Source organism: Micropterus dolomieu, linkage group LG07 (assembly GCF_021292245.1).
Source record: "Micropterus dolomieu isolate WLL.071019.BEF.003 ecotype Adirondacks linkage group LG07, ASM2129224v1, whole genome shotgun sequence".
Lineage (NCBI taxonomy): Eukaryota > Metazoa > Chordata > Actinopteri > Centrarchiformes > Centrarchidae > Micropterus > Micropterus dolomieu.
In genome coordinates this window covers 5614442-5635209 of record NC_060156.1, presented here as the reverse complement: position 1 = coordinate 5635209, position 20768 = coordinate 5614442, and the positions used below count along the sequence as shown (strand labels likewise).

At 40.5% G+C, this 20768-nt stretch overlaps 1 protein-coding gene across 3 annotated transcripts in view; it reads left to right on the top strand.

Moving 5' to 3' along the window:
- Window positions 1–20768, top strand: part of pard3bb (par-3 family cell polarity regulator beta b) — a 232692-nt gene that overhangs the window by 137999 nt on the left and 73925 nt on the right. For all 3 annotated transcript variants that reach the window (XM_046054894.1, XM_046054895.1, XM_046054896.1), the window contains exons 19-21: window positions 2392–2620; window positions 14273–14383; window positions 14783–15157. In XM_046054894.1, coding sequence (XP_045910850.1) covers window positions 2392–2620; window positions 14273–14383; window positions 14783–15157 — 715 coding nt within the window. The remainder of the gene's footprint in view (window positions 1–2391; window positions 2621–14272; window positions 14384–14782; window positions 15158–20768) is intronic.

The window sequence follows — 20768 nt, the reverse complement described above, 5'->3', positions numbered from 1 at the left end:
CGGTCAGAAACAGACTCCATGAGGGTGGTATGAGGGCCCGACGTCCACAGGTGGGGGTTGTGCTTACATCCCAACACCGTGCAGGATGTTTGGCATTTGCCAGAGAACACCAAGATTGGCAAATTCGCCACTGGCACCCCGTGCTCTTCACAGATGAAAGCAGGTTCACACTGAGCACATGTGACAGACGTGACAGAGTCTGGAGACGCCGTGGAGAACGTTCTGCTACCTGCAACATCCTCCAGCATGACCGGTTTGGCGGTGGGTCAGTAATGGTGTGGGGTGGCATTTCTTTGGGGGGCCGCACAGCCCTCCATGTGCTCGCCAGAGGTAGCCTGACTGCCATTAGGTACCGAGATGAGATCCTCAGACCCGTTGTGAGACCATATGCTGGTGCTGTTGGCCCTGGGTTCCTCCTAATGCAAGACAATGCTAGACCTCATGTGGCTGAAGTGTATCAGCAGTTCCTGCAAGAGGAAGACATTGATGCTATGGACCGGCCCGCCCGTTCCCCAGACCTGAATCCAATTGAGCACATCTGCGACATCATGTCTCGCGCCATCCACCAACGCCACGTTGCACCACAGACTGTCCAGGAGTTGGCGGATGCTTTAGTCCAGGTCTGGGGGGAGATCCCTCAGGAGACCATCCGCCACCTCATCAGGAGCATGCCCAGGCGTTGTATGGAGGTCATACAGGCACGTGGAGGCCACACACACTACTGAGCCTCATTTTGACTTGTTTTAAGGACATTACATCACAGTTGGATCGGCCTGTAGTGTGGTTTTCCACTTTGATTTTGAGCGTGACTCCAAATCCAGACCTCCATGGGTTGATAAATTTGATTTCCATTGATAATTTTTGTGTGATTTTGTTGTCAGCACATTCAATTATGTAAAGAAAGGAGTATTTAATGAGATTATTTCATTCATTCAGATCTAGGATGTGTTATTTTAGTGTTCCCTTTATTTTTTTTGAGCAGTGTATATGTGAATCGGGTCTGGGGTTTTCCTGACTTTGCAGTTTGTTTTTTAAGATCAAATTTTATGAGAGAAAATTAGAGTATTTTTGAATGAGGCTTGCTGTTTTTCATAATGAGTTAATACTTTTTAAATATAAATATAGTGGTTTACGCACACGCACGCACACACAATATAAGGTTGACTATGACTTTCTCTTTAAGGGAAGACTAACTAGGTCCGGACAAGCATGAAGCCGTGGATTGTCAGACACACACACACACGCAATTATAATTCCATTTCGTTGCTAGACAGTCCCTGTAATCAAGGCTGAAGTGAATATCCACACAAAGTAAAATCTCAATTGAAGTGACTAATTTAGTTTGGTTATCTCACACAATCTGACAAGTGGTCTGTGTGTTTGTGTCATTGAAATCAAATCACCATCATTGATCATTGAAATTCAAGGCCAGGCCTCCAGTCTGTCCAAGAAGTAATGAGGCGTCACAGTTTACGCTTTGAACATTTTTGCTTTCTTATTTCTAAGGGTTAATTAATTCACTGTAAAGTTAATAAATCTGCCATCGAGATGTCGAGCAGAGAAAGTTTAGCGTTTGGTGCCTGTGTGTATGTGGACTGTTCATTTGTGGATATGTACATTGTTGTTTTGTTTTGTTTGTGTGTGCTTGTGTTTGTGTGATATGTGGTCTTTACTGCATTGTGTTATACTATGGGATTTTGCAAATGTTACTTGATTTTACTGCTATAATGAGTCACTCTGGCAAAGAGCATTAGCTAAATACTTCCTGTTAACTTGAAAATTCGAAGGAGTCGGTGATTATTATGAAGACTCACTGATACAAAGTAATGATTATCTGATGCTTTTGTTTGTCTCAAACAAACAGCAAAAATAGTCATTTTGTACATGTAAATGGTTATTGAGTGTTTAATATTAGCTGTTCATCAAGCCAGTTGTATGATGAATTGCTGGTAAACATGGTGAGATTAACCCATTCAGATTCTCCATATAGATAATTTTCAAACTATAAATACGCATACTGGGCTTGTGACATGAGTTATTCCAGCAGGCAAGCAATTTGTAAATACATAAAAGTGGAATTGGTCAGTTTTACGAGAGTAGCTATGTTAAATCAGGAGTTAAATGAGAAATCTTTCAGTCTAGGTTTAGCACTTCCATAAAGCATCTTATTGGTAATCTAATTATACAAAGAGTCCTCCATCTACAGTTGATTACGTTTATCATTTTGAGTCTTCTGGTGTAAGCATTTAGTGTCATTAATTAATATCTAGCCAAATAATAGAAGTCGATGATTTTCTATTAGTACTGCTTTTGCTACTCTTTAAAACACTGTTCTCCACCCACTCCCTCTAATCCGCATCCTTCTCCTTTTCTTCCTGTATTTCGCTGTAGATGATGGTTCAGAGCCAAGTTCAGGCCGGGACACCCCTGCAAGTAGTTCATCCCGCCAGGGAGCGGGGGATCGGTTAGAGGAGAAAGGCAAAAAAGACAAGAAAAAGAAAGCAAAAACAAAGAAGAAGGAAAAGAACAAGGGGAAAGGGAAAGAGAAAGAGAAAAAGAAAGCAGAGGAGCTTGAGGAGACGGAGAAGAAGAGCAAGAAAATAGGCTTTGGCCTGCTGAGGTATGTAACTGTGTGCGTGAGAGAGAGAGAGAGAGAGAGAGAGAGAGATGGTTATTGGTTTAAAACTGTTTTAAACTTAAGCGTGCATTTGTAATCATATCCCTTTTTGTGTGTTTATCCATGTGTGTGTGTCCATGTGTGTGTACTGGACGACACAGTTCCTACACTACCTGATAAAATCTCTTCTGTCCAGCATGTGATGTTTCAAAACATTTTCAGATCACAGCGTTAGTGTGAGTTTGAGAGGAATTTTGTAAGTGTGTTTGGCGTCAGGTGGAATCAGTAGTCATGTTCTATCTACACACGATTCAGATCAGAATATCACAATGTATTTGTTACTTACGTTGTAACATATGTCTTAAACTTAATTTGGTTGATGTGACAATGTCTTTATTTATTGTCAGAAAATCAGATTAATGGAGTTTGTCATTCACAAATGCACGTACATTTTCTACTATCAATAGGGGCACATACGTAAATTAGCACAATCTCTGCACACCTTGTGCATTCATACGATATCAGACAAAAATAGCCTTTAAACATGAACACTGAAGTCTTTCTGAAACGCTATCACATGCTCACAGGCACACAAAGACCACTCTAAGACTGGTGCCCCACTTTCCGTAAGAGGTGCTGAAAATTATCTGCAAGAACTATTTCATGTGATTAACTGTAACACCATATCTCTCCTTGTGAATGGGACATAGGTAGACACACAGCATGAATGGGTCCGAGTGTTTCAGTGAACAATTTGTACTTTCTACCTTAATTCCTACCTAATATTTTCTGAAATGGGATTTCACATGACCATTACATAGATACAGATCTTAGGAAAAGCACTTGCATGCAATTTGATCTACAAAATACTGCGGCAGCCTTTTCAAAATACACTTACTTAAAAGTAGTCTGTGTGAACCAGAAGACAGAAAAACATTTCCAGATTTCAAATTCAGATTTTATCACTATGATTATCAGAATTGCATGTTATTTAAAGTGAAATATTAGGCAATTAGACTAATATGCACTAATTTTACTTGTACTTTTTCTTCACCTCTTCTCTACCTTGTTTTCCTCATTCTCACTTCAGTCGTGCTTTCGCTCTCACGTACCTATAGTGTTTAGTCAAAGACAGACATTTTCTTATGCTGAGCAGAAATGTTGCTTTTATGATGTTAAAATGATGTCTTTGTCAAGCACTTGAGTGTGTAAATGGCTCCTCTGACCTAAGTCAGTTCATAATTATGTCAAATCAAATGTATGCACAAGGAAGGCCATTACAGTGGGTGGGGGTGGATATGAATAGGTATGTGATGTGTAGTGTACAGTATGTTCCTTCATTCTTCACCCTGTAGTTTTAGTTTAATGTCAGATCTGCGTACCTGCTTATCTACCTGCCTCCATCTTTCTCAACTCCCCCCTGATGGATAAACCACTTCAACTTAGCAGAGCACAATATGCAACTTTGAGATGAATAAAAAAATATGAGAGATAGAGAAATGCGTGTCCCGCACTGCCTTCTAAGATCATATAAATAATAAGTTATTATCTCATTCTTCATCTAATAACATGTGTTATGTCCCTTTTTTAAAAATAAAAAAGACGACAACATGACAATGAAAGAAGGTAAGTCAATTGGCAGTGACAATTAAAGGTGATTTAATTACAACAACAAAAACAAACAACAAATTGCTTCAAATGTGGGTGACTATTGTAAGGGGGGGTCGTGCCAAATAAAATGAGGTGAAAAATACTCTTAAAGCATGGAGGAAAACAAACAAAGCCTGCTGGGTATGTATCAACAATAAAGCAGCATTATGTAAGATTTGAGTCTAATTCACCGCTGCCGTAAATATAGACATCTGTAAATGTGCATTCGTTATGATTACATTACTTATGATCAAAAACTAGCAAGTTGACAACTTGGCCAACATTTCAACAACGCAATAAATAGCAAACCAGCTACTAACTTATTACTTGTCTAAGCGAAAGAATGACCTCTCAGTAGACAACAAACGAGATTTATAGCCAGAAGGTAAACCTCTGGCTGATTTTTCTGAAGTTGACAATTATGCTACAATAATACAAGACACAGCAAGCTATTACTTAGTAGTCCAAGTGATGGTTAAGGGGCCAGTTTGTAGTTTGATGTTATGGTGGATAGATTGCTTGGCTGGAATGACCAAGAGTTCAGTCTTACGTAGTGCCATAACCGAGTGTTTTGGCCCGGAGCGACCATGAGAGAGACGCCATTCACCCTATTACGAGTCAGTGTACCAAATGATTTTGAAGTTTTTATTGTAAAATAAAAATACTACTTACTTGTTTCTTTAAATGTGAAAGTCTATCAGTTGATTTGCTATGAGGAGTGTGAGTCCCTCACACTCAAGATGGTCAGTAGCAGAATAAGTTCAAAATCAATCAATGATGTTGCCTGAGAGAAAACAAAAACACTCTTCTTCCTTGCTGCAGTAACATTTTAACTCACCGCTGTTCTCTCTCTCTGCTTCTTCTCGTGCACCAGGTGCCAAATATCGTGCAGGCATTATGTCTCTTTCAGGACGTGCCCTGTCATGTCTGAACATAGAGATTACCGGATTAAAGTCAGCATTTAGTATCAAGAAAGTGTTCTTCATGATTTTGACTTATTCCAAAATGATGTACAGATAAAGCCACTCTGTGTCTCTGAGGTCTACATGCTCCACATCTAAATCTTGCTTGTTTTGTGATTTGAAATATTAGCAGAAGAGAGATTCCTTCTTGACAGACAAACACAACTAGGGCTGTGCTATATGTGCGAACTATAAAGTAAGCTGAATGTCTGTGGGCAAGTCATTAAAATTACCTGACACAAACGTCACGGCTGAAACAGCTGGAGTACTTTAGTGTTGCGTTGCTCTTCCACACAACAGACATCTGTCTTTGGTATGCACTCCTTGTTTTTGCTTGCATGGTCTGAGTCCTCCTGTTCATTATCCAGTTATGAGTGAACTTCACTCTCCTCCACATTTGTGTGAATGCAAATTACTTCTCCGCAACACCGGCATGTGTGGAAGAACGGACCACGCTGTAAGTTAGTTTCAATTGGATATTAGTTTTACGTTGAATACTCATCAGCCGTCTTTCGAAAATCCAACGTAAAACTAATTTCACAGTGGTCATATCGTCATATCGCCCAGGCCTCAACACAACCATAGATTTTTCCTGTTCTGGTGTGGATTTTGAGTCATTCTTGCACCTGTATGGCTTCATTTTAAGGTTCATGGTGTTAGCATGGATCACTGTCAAAGCCATATTTAACCAACAAATTATTGGTGGCACAATGCCATAAAAGTCCTATAAATTTACATATTACACACCAGAGGAGCTTCATCATTCCTTCTCAGCCTTCGTCTGTAGCACAATCCTCAATTGCTCTTACTGTTACTGTTACAGCTCCACACCTAAAGATATATTTTTTCATCTTACTATGTTAACAATGTTTTAAGTGCTTCAGAGTTCAGGAAAGGTTATGCTCAATCCCTTTTTTCTGTGTTCATGCATCTCTCGTCCACCTATCTACCGTTCTGTTTGATTATAGTCTGGTCAGCCTACGCAGCGCACCCGAGAATATCTCCAGCTAGTCTTTCCTGTATGTACCTGTCCCTCCATCCATCCTTTCATCTAAGCAGCAATTCCCCCATCACGTCTTGCCTTAAGTGCTTTAAGAAACCAGATAATACACCCAAGGATGTATTAGACCTTTCCTCTACACCTCATCTCTCATCATCTTAAGAGGGCCTTGATTAGAGCCCATTGATAATATCAACCTTTCTCTCCCTCTATTTCTAGCTATATTTCTGTAACCTCTCTCCTTCTCTCTCCACCCCACACACCCCCGTAATCTTTGCGTCATTCCAATTTTTCCTCCCAGCCTGCTTCCTCCAGTTCCAGCTCCCTATCTGCGTTTGATTGCATGTAATGGCGATAAACTGAGTAGGCAAATTGGTACTATTCAGTACAGTTCAATCTAGCCCGGGCTGCTGATTTCTCATATCCATTTAAGGCCAGCTTTGATTGGCCTAATGGTCTGGAGGAGAGTTTACTCCAGTCAACCTTACTCCAAGGTGTCTTGTTTTAAATGTTAATGTTTGTCATCAGTTTGTTCACACATTTGACACACTCTATACCAAATACCACATAATGTTTCTATCTATGCCCCAGCTGCACAGTATTTCAAGTATCTTCACTTGTTGTTCCAAATTATACTGTAATTGCCAAAAATGCCTGATTACAATGTAGTTCTTCACATTAATGAAGAGAGGGTGTAGAAGTGTAGAAAGGTTCAATGCAATTACTGTAATGTTTCATTCACATTATTAACCCAGAAATCAAAGTGAGACTCTGAATGTTTGTTTGAAATGCCCTTTGAAGTGGACAGCTGGCTCTGTCATCTGAACTGCTGCCACCTGCCAATCAGATATGCCAATCATCTGTGTCTGTGTGTGTGTGTGTGTGTGTGTGTGTGTGTGCGTGCACGGTGGTAACCATCCAACCATCATGAATATTCATGTGGTGATAAAACATGATTGGTCACACAGTCAGATGGTCGTCATATAGTTGGCACATGGTGGCTGTGATTCTTCTTCAGATGCCGTGTGTGTGTGTGTCCAAGTTGTCTGCAGTTGTGTAACCCTTTGCTTACTCTCTGATCTGTGTGTCTTTTCCCTATCTTTGCTGAGATTGTTAAGGTTAATACTCAAAACAAATCTGGCAGCCCGCTGAACATTATATTGCGCAAACACACACATACACACAAGTACCTACAACCATAACCTGATGCTCTACAAACATAATTTACACAGGTTGAGAGTACGGTTCTCCGAGCTGTTCTGTTGTGTGTGTGTGTGTGTGTGTGTGTGTGTGTGTGTGTGTGTGTGTGTGTGTGTGTGTGAAGGGTTGTGAAAGGGAGGAGGGAGAGACACAGTCTGTACAAATGAAAATATGGTAATCTATTAGGTGAGACTGGTAATGTACAAGGTCTACCAGAAGCAAAGAGGGACAGGCGCTGCAGTTGCCAGTGCATCATGTTTATGTGGTTGTTGATGTGTGGTGCAAAGTATGTGTGCATGATGTTCATTTTCAGATTTAAAATTTGTGTAAATTAATGAGAATCTGTGATAATAAATGCATGGTTGCCTGCTTGGTTGTAGTCGTGCATCACCGTTCTCACTTCCATCTAGCCTCCGATGCTCTGTTTTATGTGTGCATATGTATGTCCATGTGCATATACAGTATTTTGCTGACTGGCAGCTGGATGATCTACTTTCATAAGAAAATGTTAAACTTACAACTCAAGGAGCAATGTAATTGGAGAATGCAGCCGCCAACCAAAAACCATATGAAGAGGAAAAAGAGCACAAAAACTTTTACAATTAGAGCATCTGTCTCTTCGAGCAATGAATCTGCTCATTTTCTTAACCTCTCATTGATCCCTATAATTATACTGTCCCCCATATTTGCCCCGCTTTGTCCTTCTTTCTGCTCTCCTTCTTTCTCCGCTCTCTCCAGGTGGTCATAATGCTGCACCTCTGTTAGATTTAAAGTGCTCCATCATTGTGATGATTAGTCCGCCTCAATTGTGGGGGTGCTTTTACTGGTCATTGCTGATTAGCTAGGATATCTTTTTCCCCCTTCCCTATATTCAAAGAACAAAATAAGAGAAATAAGGACAATTTAACAAAAGAATAGCCACATGTATGTTCTTCTAAGTCAGTGTAGAAGAGATTTCTGAAAATCCAGGGATGTCAGTTAAAATACTGTATTTGAACAAGTATCTGATGCATTTTATAGCTCTTTTGATTAACTACCAAATTACTCTGCTATTTAGGCTTTTCAGCAGCCAAATAACATGGTCAGGTTTGGGGAAAGGAAATGCAAAATCTGTGCAAAGAGGCTGTTTGAAGTTCTTTATTCAGGAAAAACCCTGTCTTTTACCAGACATAGCCTGTCATTGTTTCATAATTAGAGAGTACATGCTTGAAAGGGGGGAAGGACCCACCAGCTGCCAATCAAACATCATGACAGGAAGTCATTGGAGTGTCACGAACTGGTGTCATGCCTGCCAATCATCTGTGTGTGTGTGTGTGTGTGTGTGTGTGTGTGTGTGTATGCTTTGATTTGAATGCGTTGCTTCCTTGCACAGTGTCTGTCTGCTTATGTATGTTTGTGTGTGTGCTTGTTATCGAAGCACACTTGTCAATCATCCGTTCCCTCAGGGATCCATTTGCCAATGATAGTAAAGGGAGGCGTGTCCATGGAGTGGCAGAGGGAGGAAGTGAGAGGAAAGCGGAAGAATAGAAAGAATAGGTGAAGTGAGAGTCACAGATGTTTGCACTCGTTTTCTGCTCATTTGTCAGTGAGTTTTCTCCTGATAGACTATTCAGAAGCACAAGTGTGGAACAGCCCTCTGAACGCCCACTGTTCAGCATTCCAAGTAGCATGTCTGTGTGTATGTGCGTGCATGTGAATGCATGCATGTGTGTGTGTCTTGTAGTGGTTTGTTGTAAGAACCTGTTTTAGACCTACTGATGTTTTACCAAGTAATGCAGTGCTGACCAGTGAGAAAATGTTTTGTGTAACGTCACGATTAGAATATATGTAGGTTAAATTGTGGGTTTAGTTTAATTGTTTAGAGCATTAGGTATGTGAGAAAATGTAACAGGGGCTCAGGCTCCTGTTGTAGAGAAAAAAATGAATTAAGGGGGGGAATTAATTCACGTAATAATCGCGATTTTTATCTTCTAAGATTGATTTTGATTCAGAATTTTCAGAAGTATAGTTTCACCTCACTGCTGGCAGTGTTGACTTGCTGTGCATATATTCATACTTGCTTGCATAAAACACAGTTGGAGTGAGCAGTGTGGCTGGCTAGTGGCTACATTACAACATTAAAAAAGGTTGACGCACTACAGCGAACATTTACAATGTTGAACTCGTTCTGCATGAATGGTTCGGTTTTATTACAGAAAGATTTAATAAATGAAAACAGCCCACTATTATTTGTGAATCAGTTGAATTGTTGAATCTCAACCATAGACTGTATAAAAGAAGTGGAGGTAGTCATCGTGACGTCACCCGTTTTGAAGCCTAGAGTTTGGCCGAAAGTCACCGCCATGTTGATTTTGTTGCAACCAGCGGCACCGGACGTGACCATATTTGGACGAGACTGTGGAGCAAACCGCTCCGTGTGGTGCTAGCTAGCTTGCTTAGTTAGGTGCATCTGTAATTTACGTTAACTGTCATTTTAACAGGGCTGATACTTTTGTTTAGCGAACAACAGTCTTAAAACTAAATGTACTCACCAGTTAAACAAAGGTGATATTTAAAGCTATGTTTAAGTATATTGGCTCCTTGCAGAGTAAAGAAAAGTTTAATCAACCTTATTTGCCTTATGTTATTTAATAATAATAATAATTATGTGGTTATAATATTTACAACAAATTGTGTGGTGGTACATAATGTTGACCATGAAAAGAAACTTATTTGGACCTTGGTCAGACATCAGATGGTGAGTGTTTTTATTTTATTTCATCCTACCTTTTCCTACACAGATGGAAGCTTTAAGTAACCTGTGTATAGATGTTTAATTAAATCTTTCTCACATGCAAATGAGTAGTCATACAAGTACCATACAGATTGCGGTGTTAGGTCATGAATATTCATGAGTCATCATTTTTTCCCACTGTCAACAGAACAAGAGGTAATTTATTCATCCTAACTGGCTGCTAATCAGCTGTTCTTACTCTGATATTCCTTGTGAAATTATTCTCAAGCATACATAAGCATAACTTCTAAGCATAAGCGTAATGTTCAGAACACTTTTAACATTTAGGCTATGTGTGTATGTTGTGTCTGTTCATCACACGTGCCTTTCCATTTGCCACAATTTAGTAATTTATCATTCATTAAAGATAGAGTAAACTTTTTAAAGTTAGTCTCACGTCCAGCGTCTTTCTTAGTTTGTAAATGTGTGCTGTGGTGGGTTAGATAATGGTTTGTAATTTGACTGATCACTCATGTTGGACAGAAGACATCTTAAAAAACGACAGACATGGAAAAGAAGTTGCTGACAGGCAGAAGTCATAATTACAAAAAATTAAAGAAACAAACAAAAATGAAGCAAATTGATCTTAATACAAAAGTGAGGGAAAAAGTCAAAGGTGAGTGTCATGACATCGTGATATAAGCCAGTTCACTTCCCATTCACTTAAATTGTCTTTTTTCTCTTAACTTAAGCATGCAAAGACAAACACTCAGCTGAGTATCAGCCCAGACACCCTCTGTGGTCAGCCTGAAGACGGTGGCAGGAGAAATACTTCCCTGCTGTGGTATCTCATGTGTGCAGCTTTCCATTTCTATTACTTCCTCCTTCACTTGCAAAAGGCCACATGCACACACACACACATACACTCACACACACACACACACACACACACACACACGCCTTATTTAATTGTTGCATGTCTATGGCCTCTGTATGTTTCTGTAGATTTTATGTGTATCGTTCAGTTGTGTGTGCATCCGTGCATGTTGCCACCCAGGATACCCCAGTAATAACAATATCAAGAGGGACTAGAGAGAGAGAGAGAGAGAGAGAGAGAGAGAGAGAGAGAGAAGGTCTAATTAAGCTGTAGGTGTCCATTATCTTTCTACATCTTTTTTCCCCTCTATATCTCCCTCACTGTTCTTTTCCCTTCCATTTGCTGCTGAATGTAGGTCAATCAAAAATAGTTACAGATGGCTGATGGTACTCCATATTTAACTTAGGTAGCCGATGCTTTTAACCAGATTTTGAAAAGTTTAAAGCATCTGTTTCAATTTTCACAAATTTAACTCCATATCATTTTATTTTATTTTTTGTCATAATGTCCTCAAAGAAGCAGAATGGAGATAATCCTGAAGCTAAAATGTGTGTGTTACTTTTTTCTTCAGCACTAAAAAATATGTTGTTGTTTTTACCTTCTTACTCTTTTACTTTTCAGTATCTAGTGCTTTCCCATTAATTGTCCACAACCCTAATGTAAAATACCTCTATGTCTGTTGGATAGAGTTGGTCTCTTAGGTCAGTATGGAGAATTAAATAGCAAGGTGTTGGATTCATGTTATTGTGGACAGGTAAGTTAACGCTTCATTTATTTCCAAAAGGGAAATTATTTAGTCAAGCTCCTCCTCATTCCTCTCATAATTGAAAACAGGTCATGGCTTCTCATCATTTGATCCACTAGGGTGTGTTTGATTGGTTCATTTGCCATGTTATGTTACAGAGAAGGACAGAAAAGCAAGAGAGGAAATAGAGATGACAGTATAGAAGAGAGGAGAGGAGGGGCTGTGAGAGAAGTGTTTGATACCATGGGTCGACATGCCAAGCATGACGGCCAGATGAAGGGGTGAAGGCGAGGTAATCTGTGATGGAAAGACACAGAAATGAGGGTAATGAGAAAAAAGGAGGAGAGTGCTGAGGTAAAAAAAAAGAGAGGTGAGAGAGGGGTAAGTGAGGGAATGAGAGGGAGTTGAAGGGAAGGGTAAGCCTCTAACTCTGTAGGTAGCGGTAATTAGAGCAAGGCTTGTCCCCTGTGAGATGAAGACACACTCACTCTGTTAATGCATGCACATGGTTATACCCCATGCCCCCCCACCAACCCCCATTAAGCATTTCAACATATTAACTTATATATTACACCTTTTCTTTTACTACAGCATTGCACAGACATGCACAGGCTAAACTACAACACAGTCCCACACTTTAAATTGACTATGAATGTTGTTTTAAATAATGCACAAGCAGGTTCAGCGATGCTTCAGAAAGATCAGCGGGTAGCAAAGAAAAAATAATACATCAGTAGATTCACTAGATAAATAAAACATTAAGGCATGTTATAAGGTCACCGTTTGCATGTTGGATAAATTAACTATTTAGCAGCTTTGATTGGCTCAATTAACCATATCCTACTCACTGTATAGCTGCTAGGGTGTAAAGTTGAATGAGCTACTAAGAGATGAGTTTATTAGTTTATTTACTTTTTTCTTTTTTACATCAGCTCGTGAGCAGGCTATACGTGTTTATGGCATTTATAGCCTCTGATAGCTATCAATATCTAATATCTATATAATATAAGTCAGAGCTTTGTCAGCATAAAAGTTAACTTAAATCCTGTTCTTGGGTTGAGAAACAAAAAATGAAAACAACAATCATTCACTGTAAATAGTTTTCTCTTTTACACCATGCATCCACATACAGTGTTGTGGTAATACTGGTTATCTTGACTAAATGTTGCTTGTTTCTCTTGGTAGACAGAGATGCTGTCAACATCTTCATTCAATAGCAAATGCCAGTGTGTCCGGCCCGAAGGCTGAAGCCACCATTAGTCATTCGCATTTAGCTATGAAGTTTAGTCAGGTGTGTGTGTTTTTGTGTGTGTGCAATTCAGGGTCCTGTCCAGGTAATGACTTGTGCAGTGTCCAGTAGTGCTGAGTGTGCTGTTGATGCTGACCTCACACAATCTATATTGACTGGTGTGGTCTGAGTATTGATATGTGGCCACTTAAAATGGGCCTCTAAGTATATCCTGTGTATGCCAACTTTTAATTTAGAGTAGACTGTATAGAGTAGTAGTTACTATGTTAGGCACTAGCTTTTAGGGCTGCAGCTAATGAGTATTTTCATTTGATTAGTTAGCAGTATTGATTAGTTGTTTGGTCTATAAGATGTCAGAAACTGGTGAAAAATGTCAATAAATGTTTGCCAAAGTCCAAGATATATATATATATATATATATACAGTATTTGTATGTTATAGTTTAATGTATGGATTTTGAGTGATTCATGTTATAAACAAAAACAATCAAAGAGGAAAGAATGACAAGAAGAGACGGGTATGACAAAAAAAGCCTTTGGGGCATTTCATTTCATTTTCATTTTTGGATATTGAGTCATTTATAAGGTGCAGCAAGAGGCTGAGTGTGATTTACCTTACATTACTGCTGAGTTCTATGTATGCAGGTGCCATTGTTTGCCTCTTCCTATTTTTTGTTTCTCGCTCTCAGTACCCTGTACATCTCTTGGTTGTTGAAATTGTGTACAAGCTCACCTAGCAGAGCACATGCACCATGTACCAGTGAGTCCTTACCGCAGTGTCCCGGGTTTGAATCCAATCCGCAACTCATTTGCTGCACGTCTTTCCACCCTCTCTCTCCAGCATTTGCTGTCTGTCTTCGGCTGTCCTATCATCAATAAAGGCAAAAAAATCGCCCAAACAATAGGAATCTTGCGCGTGAGAAATAATATGATTTGCTCTTGACATATGACATAAATCTGACGGCATACCAACATTGTATTGGTCCTGACACTCAGTCACATGCTGTGCCATAAGCTCTCGCAACGAATAACAAAGTGTGTGTATCTGCGTTTATGTCACTGTGTGTGCGTTTGTTGTAAGAACAGTACAAATGTGTTGTTTGTTCCTCATCTGCTTCCACAGAACCACATCATGCCAAAGGCTGTTAAAATCCCCATGCTGAGCTATAATATTATGATATTTTTCTCTCTCTGTCTCATTGTTTTTGATGCCCATCTCTCTTTGTCTTTCTGTCTGCATTGCTGCTTCTCTCTGTCCAGATTCGGGAAGAAAAAAGAGGAGAAGAAGGAGGCAAAAGCAGCTCTGCAGCGACAGAAGACAGACATTCTGAGTGATCATGAGCTTGAGAGGATGAAAGATGAGAGGGAAAGGTGGGGAGCGTTCTGGAAAAGAGATGATTATGATTTTTTTGTGTTTTAAATTTGCTGACATACAGATATTGTGAATATCCAGAGTACACAAGTCACTTTATTGCAGATGATGTTCACGTATCATTCTCATGGAACACATTGAAACCACTATTAACAGCTCTTACATTCCTTTCTTTTATTTCTTCTCATTCTTTCCGTTCTCTCTACCCCTCTGTGCTCCATTCTTGTCATTCCTGAGTGCTAAACTAATGGTGCAGTTTTGTGTGGTTTGTTTAAAGATGTTTCTTTGTGGTAGCCTTTGTTATAACTCAACAAACTGTCATTAGCCCACTCATGAGAACCATCAGTGTTTCAATGAGATTTCTAGACGTCTTAACTGGCTCTCCATCTGTCTGTCAGAATCGAGGCAGGGCATCCTGAGCTGCGAGAGCACCGACCCAGAGACCAGCAAGGCGGTGGCGGCTCGGCATATCCAGATGTGGAGGATGACGACACAGACCCCAACTATGCCCGAATACAGTCCTTCAGGGGCAGAGATATGGGTTCAATGCCCCAGCCGCTGTCTCAGTCACCTCCCTACAGTACAATTCAGCACGCCCATGCTCGCACCCCGTCCCCCCAAGGTCCCTCTGCCTTTCCAGGGCATGGGAATCATGGCAACGACCCTGTAGCCATCCCTGATGATGACCCCCTTGATAGGCTGTACGCCAAAGTCAATAAACCAAGGGGAGCTGGAACTACATCTCCTCCTGTCTCTGCTACTGCTAATGACAGGTAAGACACCATAACCTTCTCGGGATTCACTTCTAGCTTCGGGCTCTTGCTTTAGTGTGGTAGTTATTTTTCAGAAGCGCAAAGAGGTTTGGTTCATTAGTGTGACAAACTGTGGCAGAATTGGTTCAATTTGATCACTTTGTCTTACATTTTAACATCTAAAAGTTCCCATCAGGTATAGTCTAGTTTAGTCTTTTTAAAACCAGCGGATAAACCTGGGCGCCCTTCCTAGAGTTAGGCCTGGACAGGAAGCTCCCAGGTTTCTGTCCACTCCCATCCCTCTTCAGGTTTACAATGCAATGTTATATTGCTGATGCTTCATATTTCTCCCTCTCTTTCCCACCTCACCTGTTTAAATCAGGTTTGGCTGTCACAGGCCAGTTTGTGTGTGTGCGTGTGTGTGTGTTTGTGTTTGAGAGCAAGAGAGAGATGGAGACAGGCAGACAAAAAGAAAAAGATTGAATTGTTTGTGCTTGCTTTGAGCTTCAGTATGAGCGAATGTGTACTCACATGCCCACTGACATATATATTGTGTGTGTGTGTGTCCCAGCAAGAAAAACAACCCACCGCAGGGTTCAAAGTGTTCCTCTCAGCTCCACAATCCTTACTCCTTACCTTTATTACGTCAGTCACAGCTCACTTACTTCTGAATATATCTACCAGTACAGATATTCTCGCATACACACACACACACACACACACACACACAAACAAACACACACACCATATTGCTGTGCCTGCTTGATGGACAGCTCCAGGCTTCATAGAAATGTTTTTTGACAGTGTCTGTCTCGTATTGTTTCCTCCATGCATAAATAATGTTCCATCATGGAAAGTCAAGACTCATTTGACCTTGGTTTCTAGGGTTGACTTTATTTTCATTAAAAGTGAATTGCTATTTCTTTTTTTCTAAATGCACAAGGATATGGAATCCAGCAATGTTCAAACCTTAGACAGGCATGTTATACAGTGCCAGGTTCTTCTAAAGCCAAACCAAAGGTCATGGGTGAGCCACCACTGTCTTTAATTAAATGTAAGTAAATGCTACATAACATAAAAACAATTTGTCGTAACTTCAGTCTTTTCTAATTCTAAGTATTATGTTGTATTTTGTTGTGAAATTGTATGTTTTTGAAACAATCCTTAACCCATCAACCGTCTCATATTCACACATTATTATTTGGATTATGTAAATGCACATTGTTTGCTTGGGCTGCAGTAATGCAATGCATGGTTAAATGTGCAGCTAAATATAGTAATTACAGCAGACAGTTTGTGGGTATTTAGCTTGATTTTTCCAATACTTACTCACTTAAGTTTCCCAATCTATTTCCTTCTTTAAAAGAAGAAAAATAAGTCTAAGAATGTCTTGATTTTGCAAACCTGTATCCATGTCCACCGCAGTCCTGGCAGATAGAGCTATTCATTTATCATCACTTCCTGAAACCTGATGAGGTAGACAGAAGGAAGTCCAGGTATTGGCTGATAGTAATCGATGGTGCCAAAAAAAGAAGGTAGTGTGTCAGCGGTGTCTGTGTGTGTGACTCAGTGTGTGCGTGACTCTGTGTTACTGTGCGTTGAGGGAGGCCAGAGCTGCGGTATGCATGTGGGAGACGGAGATAAACAATTTTGCTAAGGACTCCATTCCATCAGCACCTCAGCAAGGCAATGAAGCACACCGATTTATACACACACACACAGAATGAGTAATGCAGAGGTAAAAACACCTACAGCTCACAAATGTACACAGTTGTGTGTATGTAGACTGAATATAACATATAGATGAACTCCTGTCTGTTAGAAAAGCATGTCATGAATATTAAAGAATGTCTCAACAAGCCAAACAACGAAACAGGCAGTACCTCAGCCTTGAGACAGTGCTGGGTAATAATGATAATTTAAGAATGAAACAACACCATTGGCTGAAATTAGGCTGCCCTGGAAACTGTGAGTGCTGCTGGAAACAATCAGTTTGCTTAGTCATTGGAAACAATAATAACTTTTAGTAGGTCTTGATTCAGAAATAAAGATCACCTAGAATATTTAGTGAACAGGACACAGCACTCCATAATGCTTCCTCTAAACTTGGAAGATTTACCTTTTAGTTGATTTGAAAATGATTGTTGCATTACAAAGTTGATATCTTCTTAATGGAACAATAGTTTAAAGTAGTAAACATCTTAAATTTGTTGTGCTTCGCTTACTTTGTGTAGTAATGCTGCCTAATTAGTAATGAATAAGTCTGATTATACCGCTATTGTTTTGTTTGTCTTAATGTCTTTTCATCAACTGTCAGCAACACACAGCAGAATTGACTGACATCTGCAGTGTCCCATTCCTTTATTGCCCTTTTAGTTTGCTCTGTAACTACTGGTGCATCTCCAATAATTTGAAAATCCCCCATAGTGATTTTACTCTGAACTGGGTCTGAGCCAAACACTAAAAAAGCTTGTAAATGCACACAGTATTCTTTCATTGCTGCAGGTATCTCTATGATGCACGTACGACAAAGAGCACATCAGTAGGCGCTCAGTAGCTGGCCCTGCTTAACATAATGTTTGAATCTGTCAAAAGCTGTGACAAACTCCACAGTAGAGGAGCAACAGGTCGATACTTTCAACATAACAGCGACGACGATAAGAGTACATTAATTAATGTGGGTGGCGCAGGGGTAAAATTGTTGTCTAGCATGAGCGACTTTACAACTGGCTGTGCCTAACCAATCGTCACTCCTAATGCCTCAACCCAACAGCTAATCAGAGGCAGAGTAGGGCGGGTCTGACAGCTGAACAGGTGAGACTGCCGAACGAACTGTCCGTTGGACAGCAAGCCTGATATAAGACAGAAGTAAGCCAGCTTACAATGTTAGCTGTCCTGTCAGATACAGTAATGTTGCCAATTTTATAACTTTGCCCACTGTTATTGACCAATAATGTTAGCTAAGCTAATTGTTCAGAGCTATGTCAGCAACCTGGATGTAATATAGGCTAACGTCAAAGTAAAAGGTACTTTATTTGTCACATACACATAGTGAGATATAACCCATCCCTGAAGGGAGCAGTGGGCAGGCACTGTAGAGCGCCTGGGGACCAACTCCAGATTGAAATGCAGTGTCAGCAAAGGCCGGGACGACCGGGGTTCAAACCCAGGACCTTTTTGCTGTGAGGCCACAGTGCTATCCACTAGGCCAACATGCTGCCCAAACAGGATCAACGTGTCGGCATCTGTGCTATTTACACTGGGGGAGCAGGGGACATATCCCCATCACTTTTTGAAATCATTTGTTAAAAAAGCTTTGAAAAAGAGCTTGCAACATGAAATGGCAAAGAACCAATGAAAGTGCTTTGAGAAAGGTTTATTTGCATTTTTAAGTAAGAATTAACAAGCTACAGATTATAAAATGACCCCAAAACATGCAGCACCAGTCAGTGACTTTACCAACTTTTTGGCCAAGTTTTCTGTTCTCTCCCTTTGAACACGACAAAAGAGAGGGGGGAAATAATCATGCCTGCATGTGTCCTAATTGAGCAGGGATGATATTTCATGAGAACGTTGATACAGTCTACAGGAGAAACATGTGAAAGCAGCATAGAAATGCCTGAGAGCTGCACTGCACAAGATTCTGTAATATTATAATTTTGAATTGTCACCTGCCACCTGAAGTTTGTGTTTCCCTTTACATAAATAAAAACCGTTTTCATCATAAGTTGATGTAGGAAAGGCAGTGCAAGAAATTAAGTGTTTAATACTCAAAACTTTCTGGGGGAATACGCCCTTACGTCCCCACTACTTTTCAACACAAAGTGACGTGTCGGTATCTTTCTCTTGTTGCAGTAGACAAATGCACGTTTTGTATACAACTTGTAAGCTTAAAAACAGATCGCTCTTACACCGTCTCTCTGCTTGCATATCCTTCTCACCTTTTTTTTTTACCCCCCGACCAGTTTGCATGCCCGGCTTTAGTTAGCCATATGTAAGCAAGCAGTCACACTTTTTCCAAGTTTTCCAAGAAATAATTTAAATCAAAACAAGGCTGCATGCAGTCTTCCACGCCAGTTTAATCGTCTTTGCAGTTGTTCAGACATCATGTCACTTTCTTCAGGTATCTCACATGGGCATCAGTAAAATCGCAATTTACATAATAGGTCTTAAAAAATAGCCAATTATACTCCACAGCACACATATACAGTATGTGTCTGGCTGCATGTGTGCATTTTTGTAGGTGTTTATAAGCATTTAAACTGCTCTATTATGGAAGGATAGTTATTTAACCACACAGCGAAGTGATATATCACACAGTCTGCTTCTCAACCAGCGCACCACCTTTAATTCTAAAGGGCACAGCCAGCTCAATTTCTTATGCATGGCAGAGTTTAATGCAGACTCATTTAGTAAACCAGTTACACACACACACACACACACACACACACACACACACACACACACACACACACACACACAGACACAAAGCCATGAATGTGTTTGAGAGAAAAAGCACACAAAATCTCTCTCTCTCTCTCTCCTCTCTTTTCACAAAGGGAAGGTTTTCCTTTGTAATCTTCCTTTACGTTAGACAATATCCACAAGAAGGCATCTCATTTTGAATATGCAATTGAAAACAATGGGCGTCCATAGGAGCATTTCCCGGTTGTTTAATTTTTTGGTATCAATCAAATTAATAGTTTATGATCTCAAAGTCATCTGCCAAAATGCACACACCTTTACTGTGTGATCGGCTACAGAGTAGGTTAGAGGTGACAGAAAGTCGTCTTCTTATATTAACTGCTAGAAAGCCCCCACCCAAAAAGCTAAGTCTTTGGGGGTCAAAAAGCCAGCTAAGTGTGGATGAAGTGCTAAATCTAAGAGAGAGAAAAAGATACATTTTCAGATTCAGTCAGCTTATTGTGGACGTACAGTCTTTCTCCTGGTGTCCACCCTCCTGCGGCTGTCCGCCCCTCTTCCATCTCGGCACACAGATGGACAGATTGGAGGGCCTGAGTGGCTCACGTAGGGAAGGACGTAGCAAGGGAACCAGGGTGAGAGAGAAAAGGACCCAAGAAAAGGAGCTCTTTAGAAGATTTTTAAGTGGAGAGCAGGATTCTTTGCCCACCCTCAGCGAACACACACACATTCACTATCTTTCCCACTCCCTGTCGTCCTGCCAGTAGAACCATTTTGTCTTGTGCACTCACACACTTAGGTGCATGTACAAAACAGGTAGTTAGGATGTCAAACGCACGCACACGCACACACACACACACACACACGCGCGCGTAACTAGTCCATTTTCTGAAGTGACCACCCAAGCCTTAGATGAGTGCTGCCCTCCGTTTTCTTGAGTGGGTGCCCCCTCCCACCCTCTCCCAACCACCACCACCACCACCACCACCACCTAACCCTTCCAAGTGCCCCTTGCAGGTTACCATAACAACCACGACCTCTGGCACTCCACCAATTAGAAAACAAGCAGCCTGGAGAGACCAGAGTGGAGTGAGCTTCAGAGAGAGAGAGTGTTACTGTAGCGCATGAGCGAAAGATAAGTCAAATAACCTCAAGAATGAAAGACAAAAGACACGTAAAAGCATAGCTTCTCCTACTCTGAGACAATGAA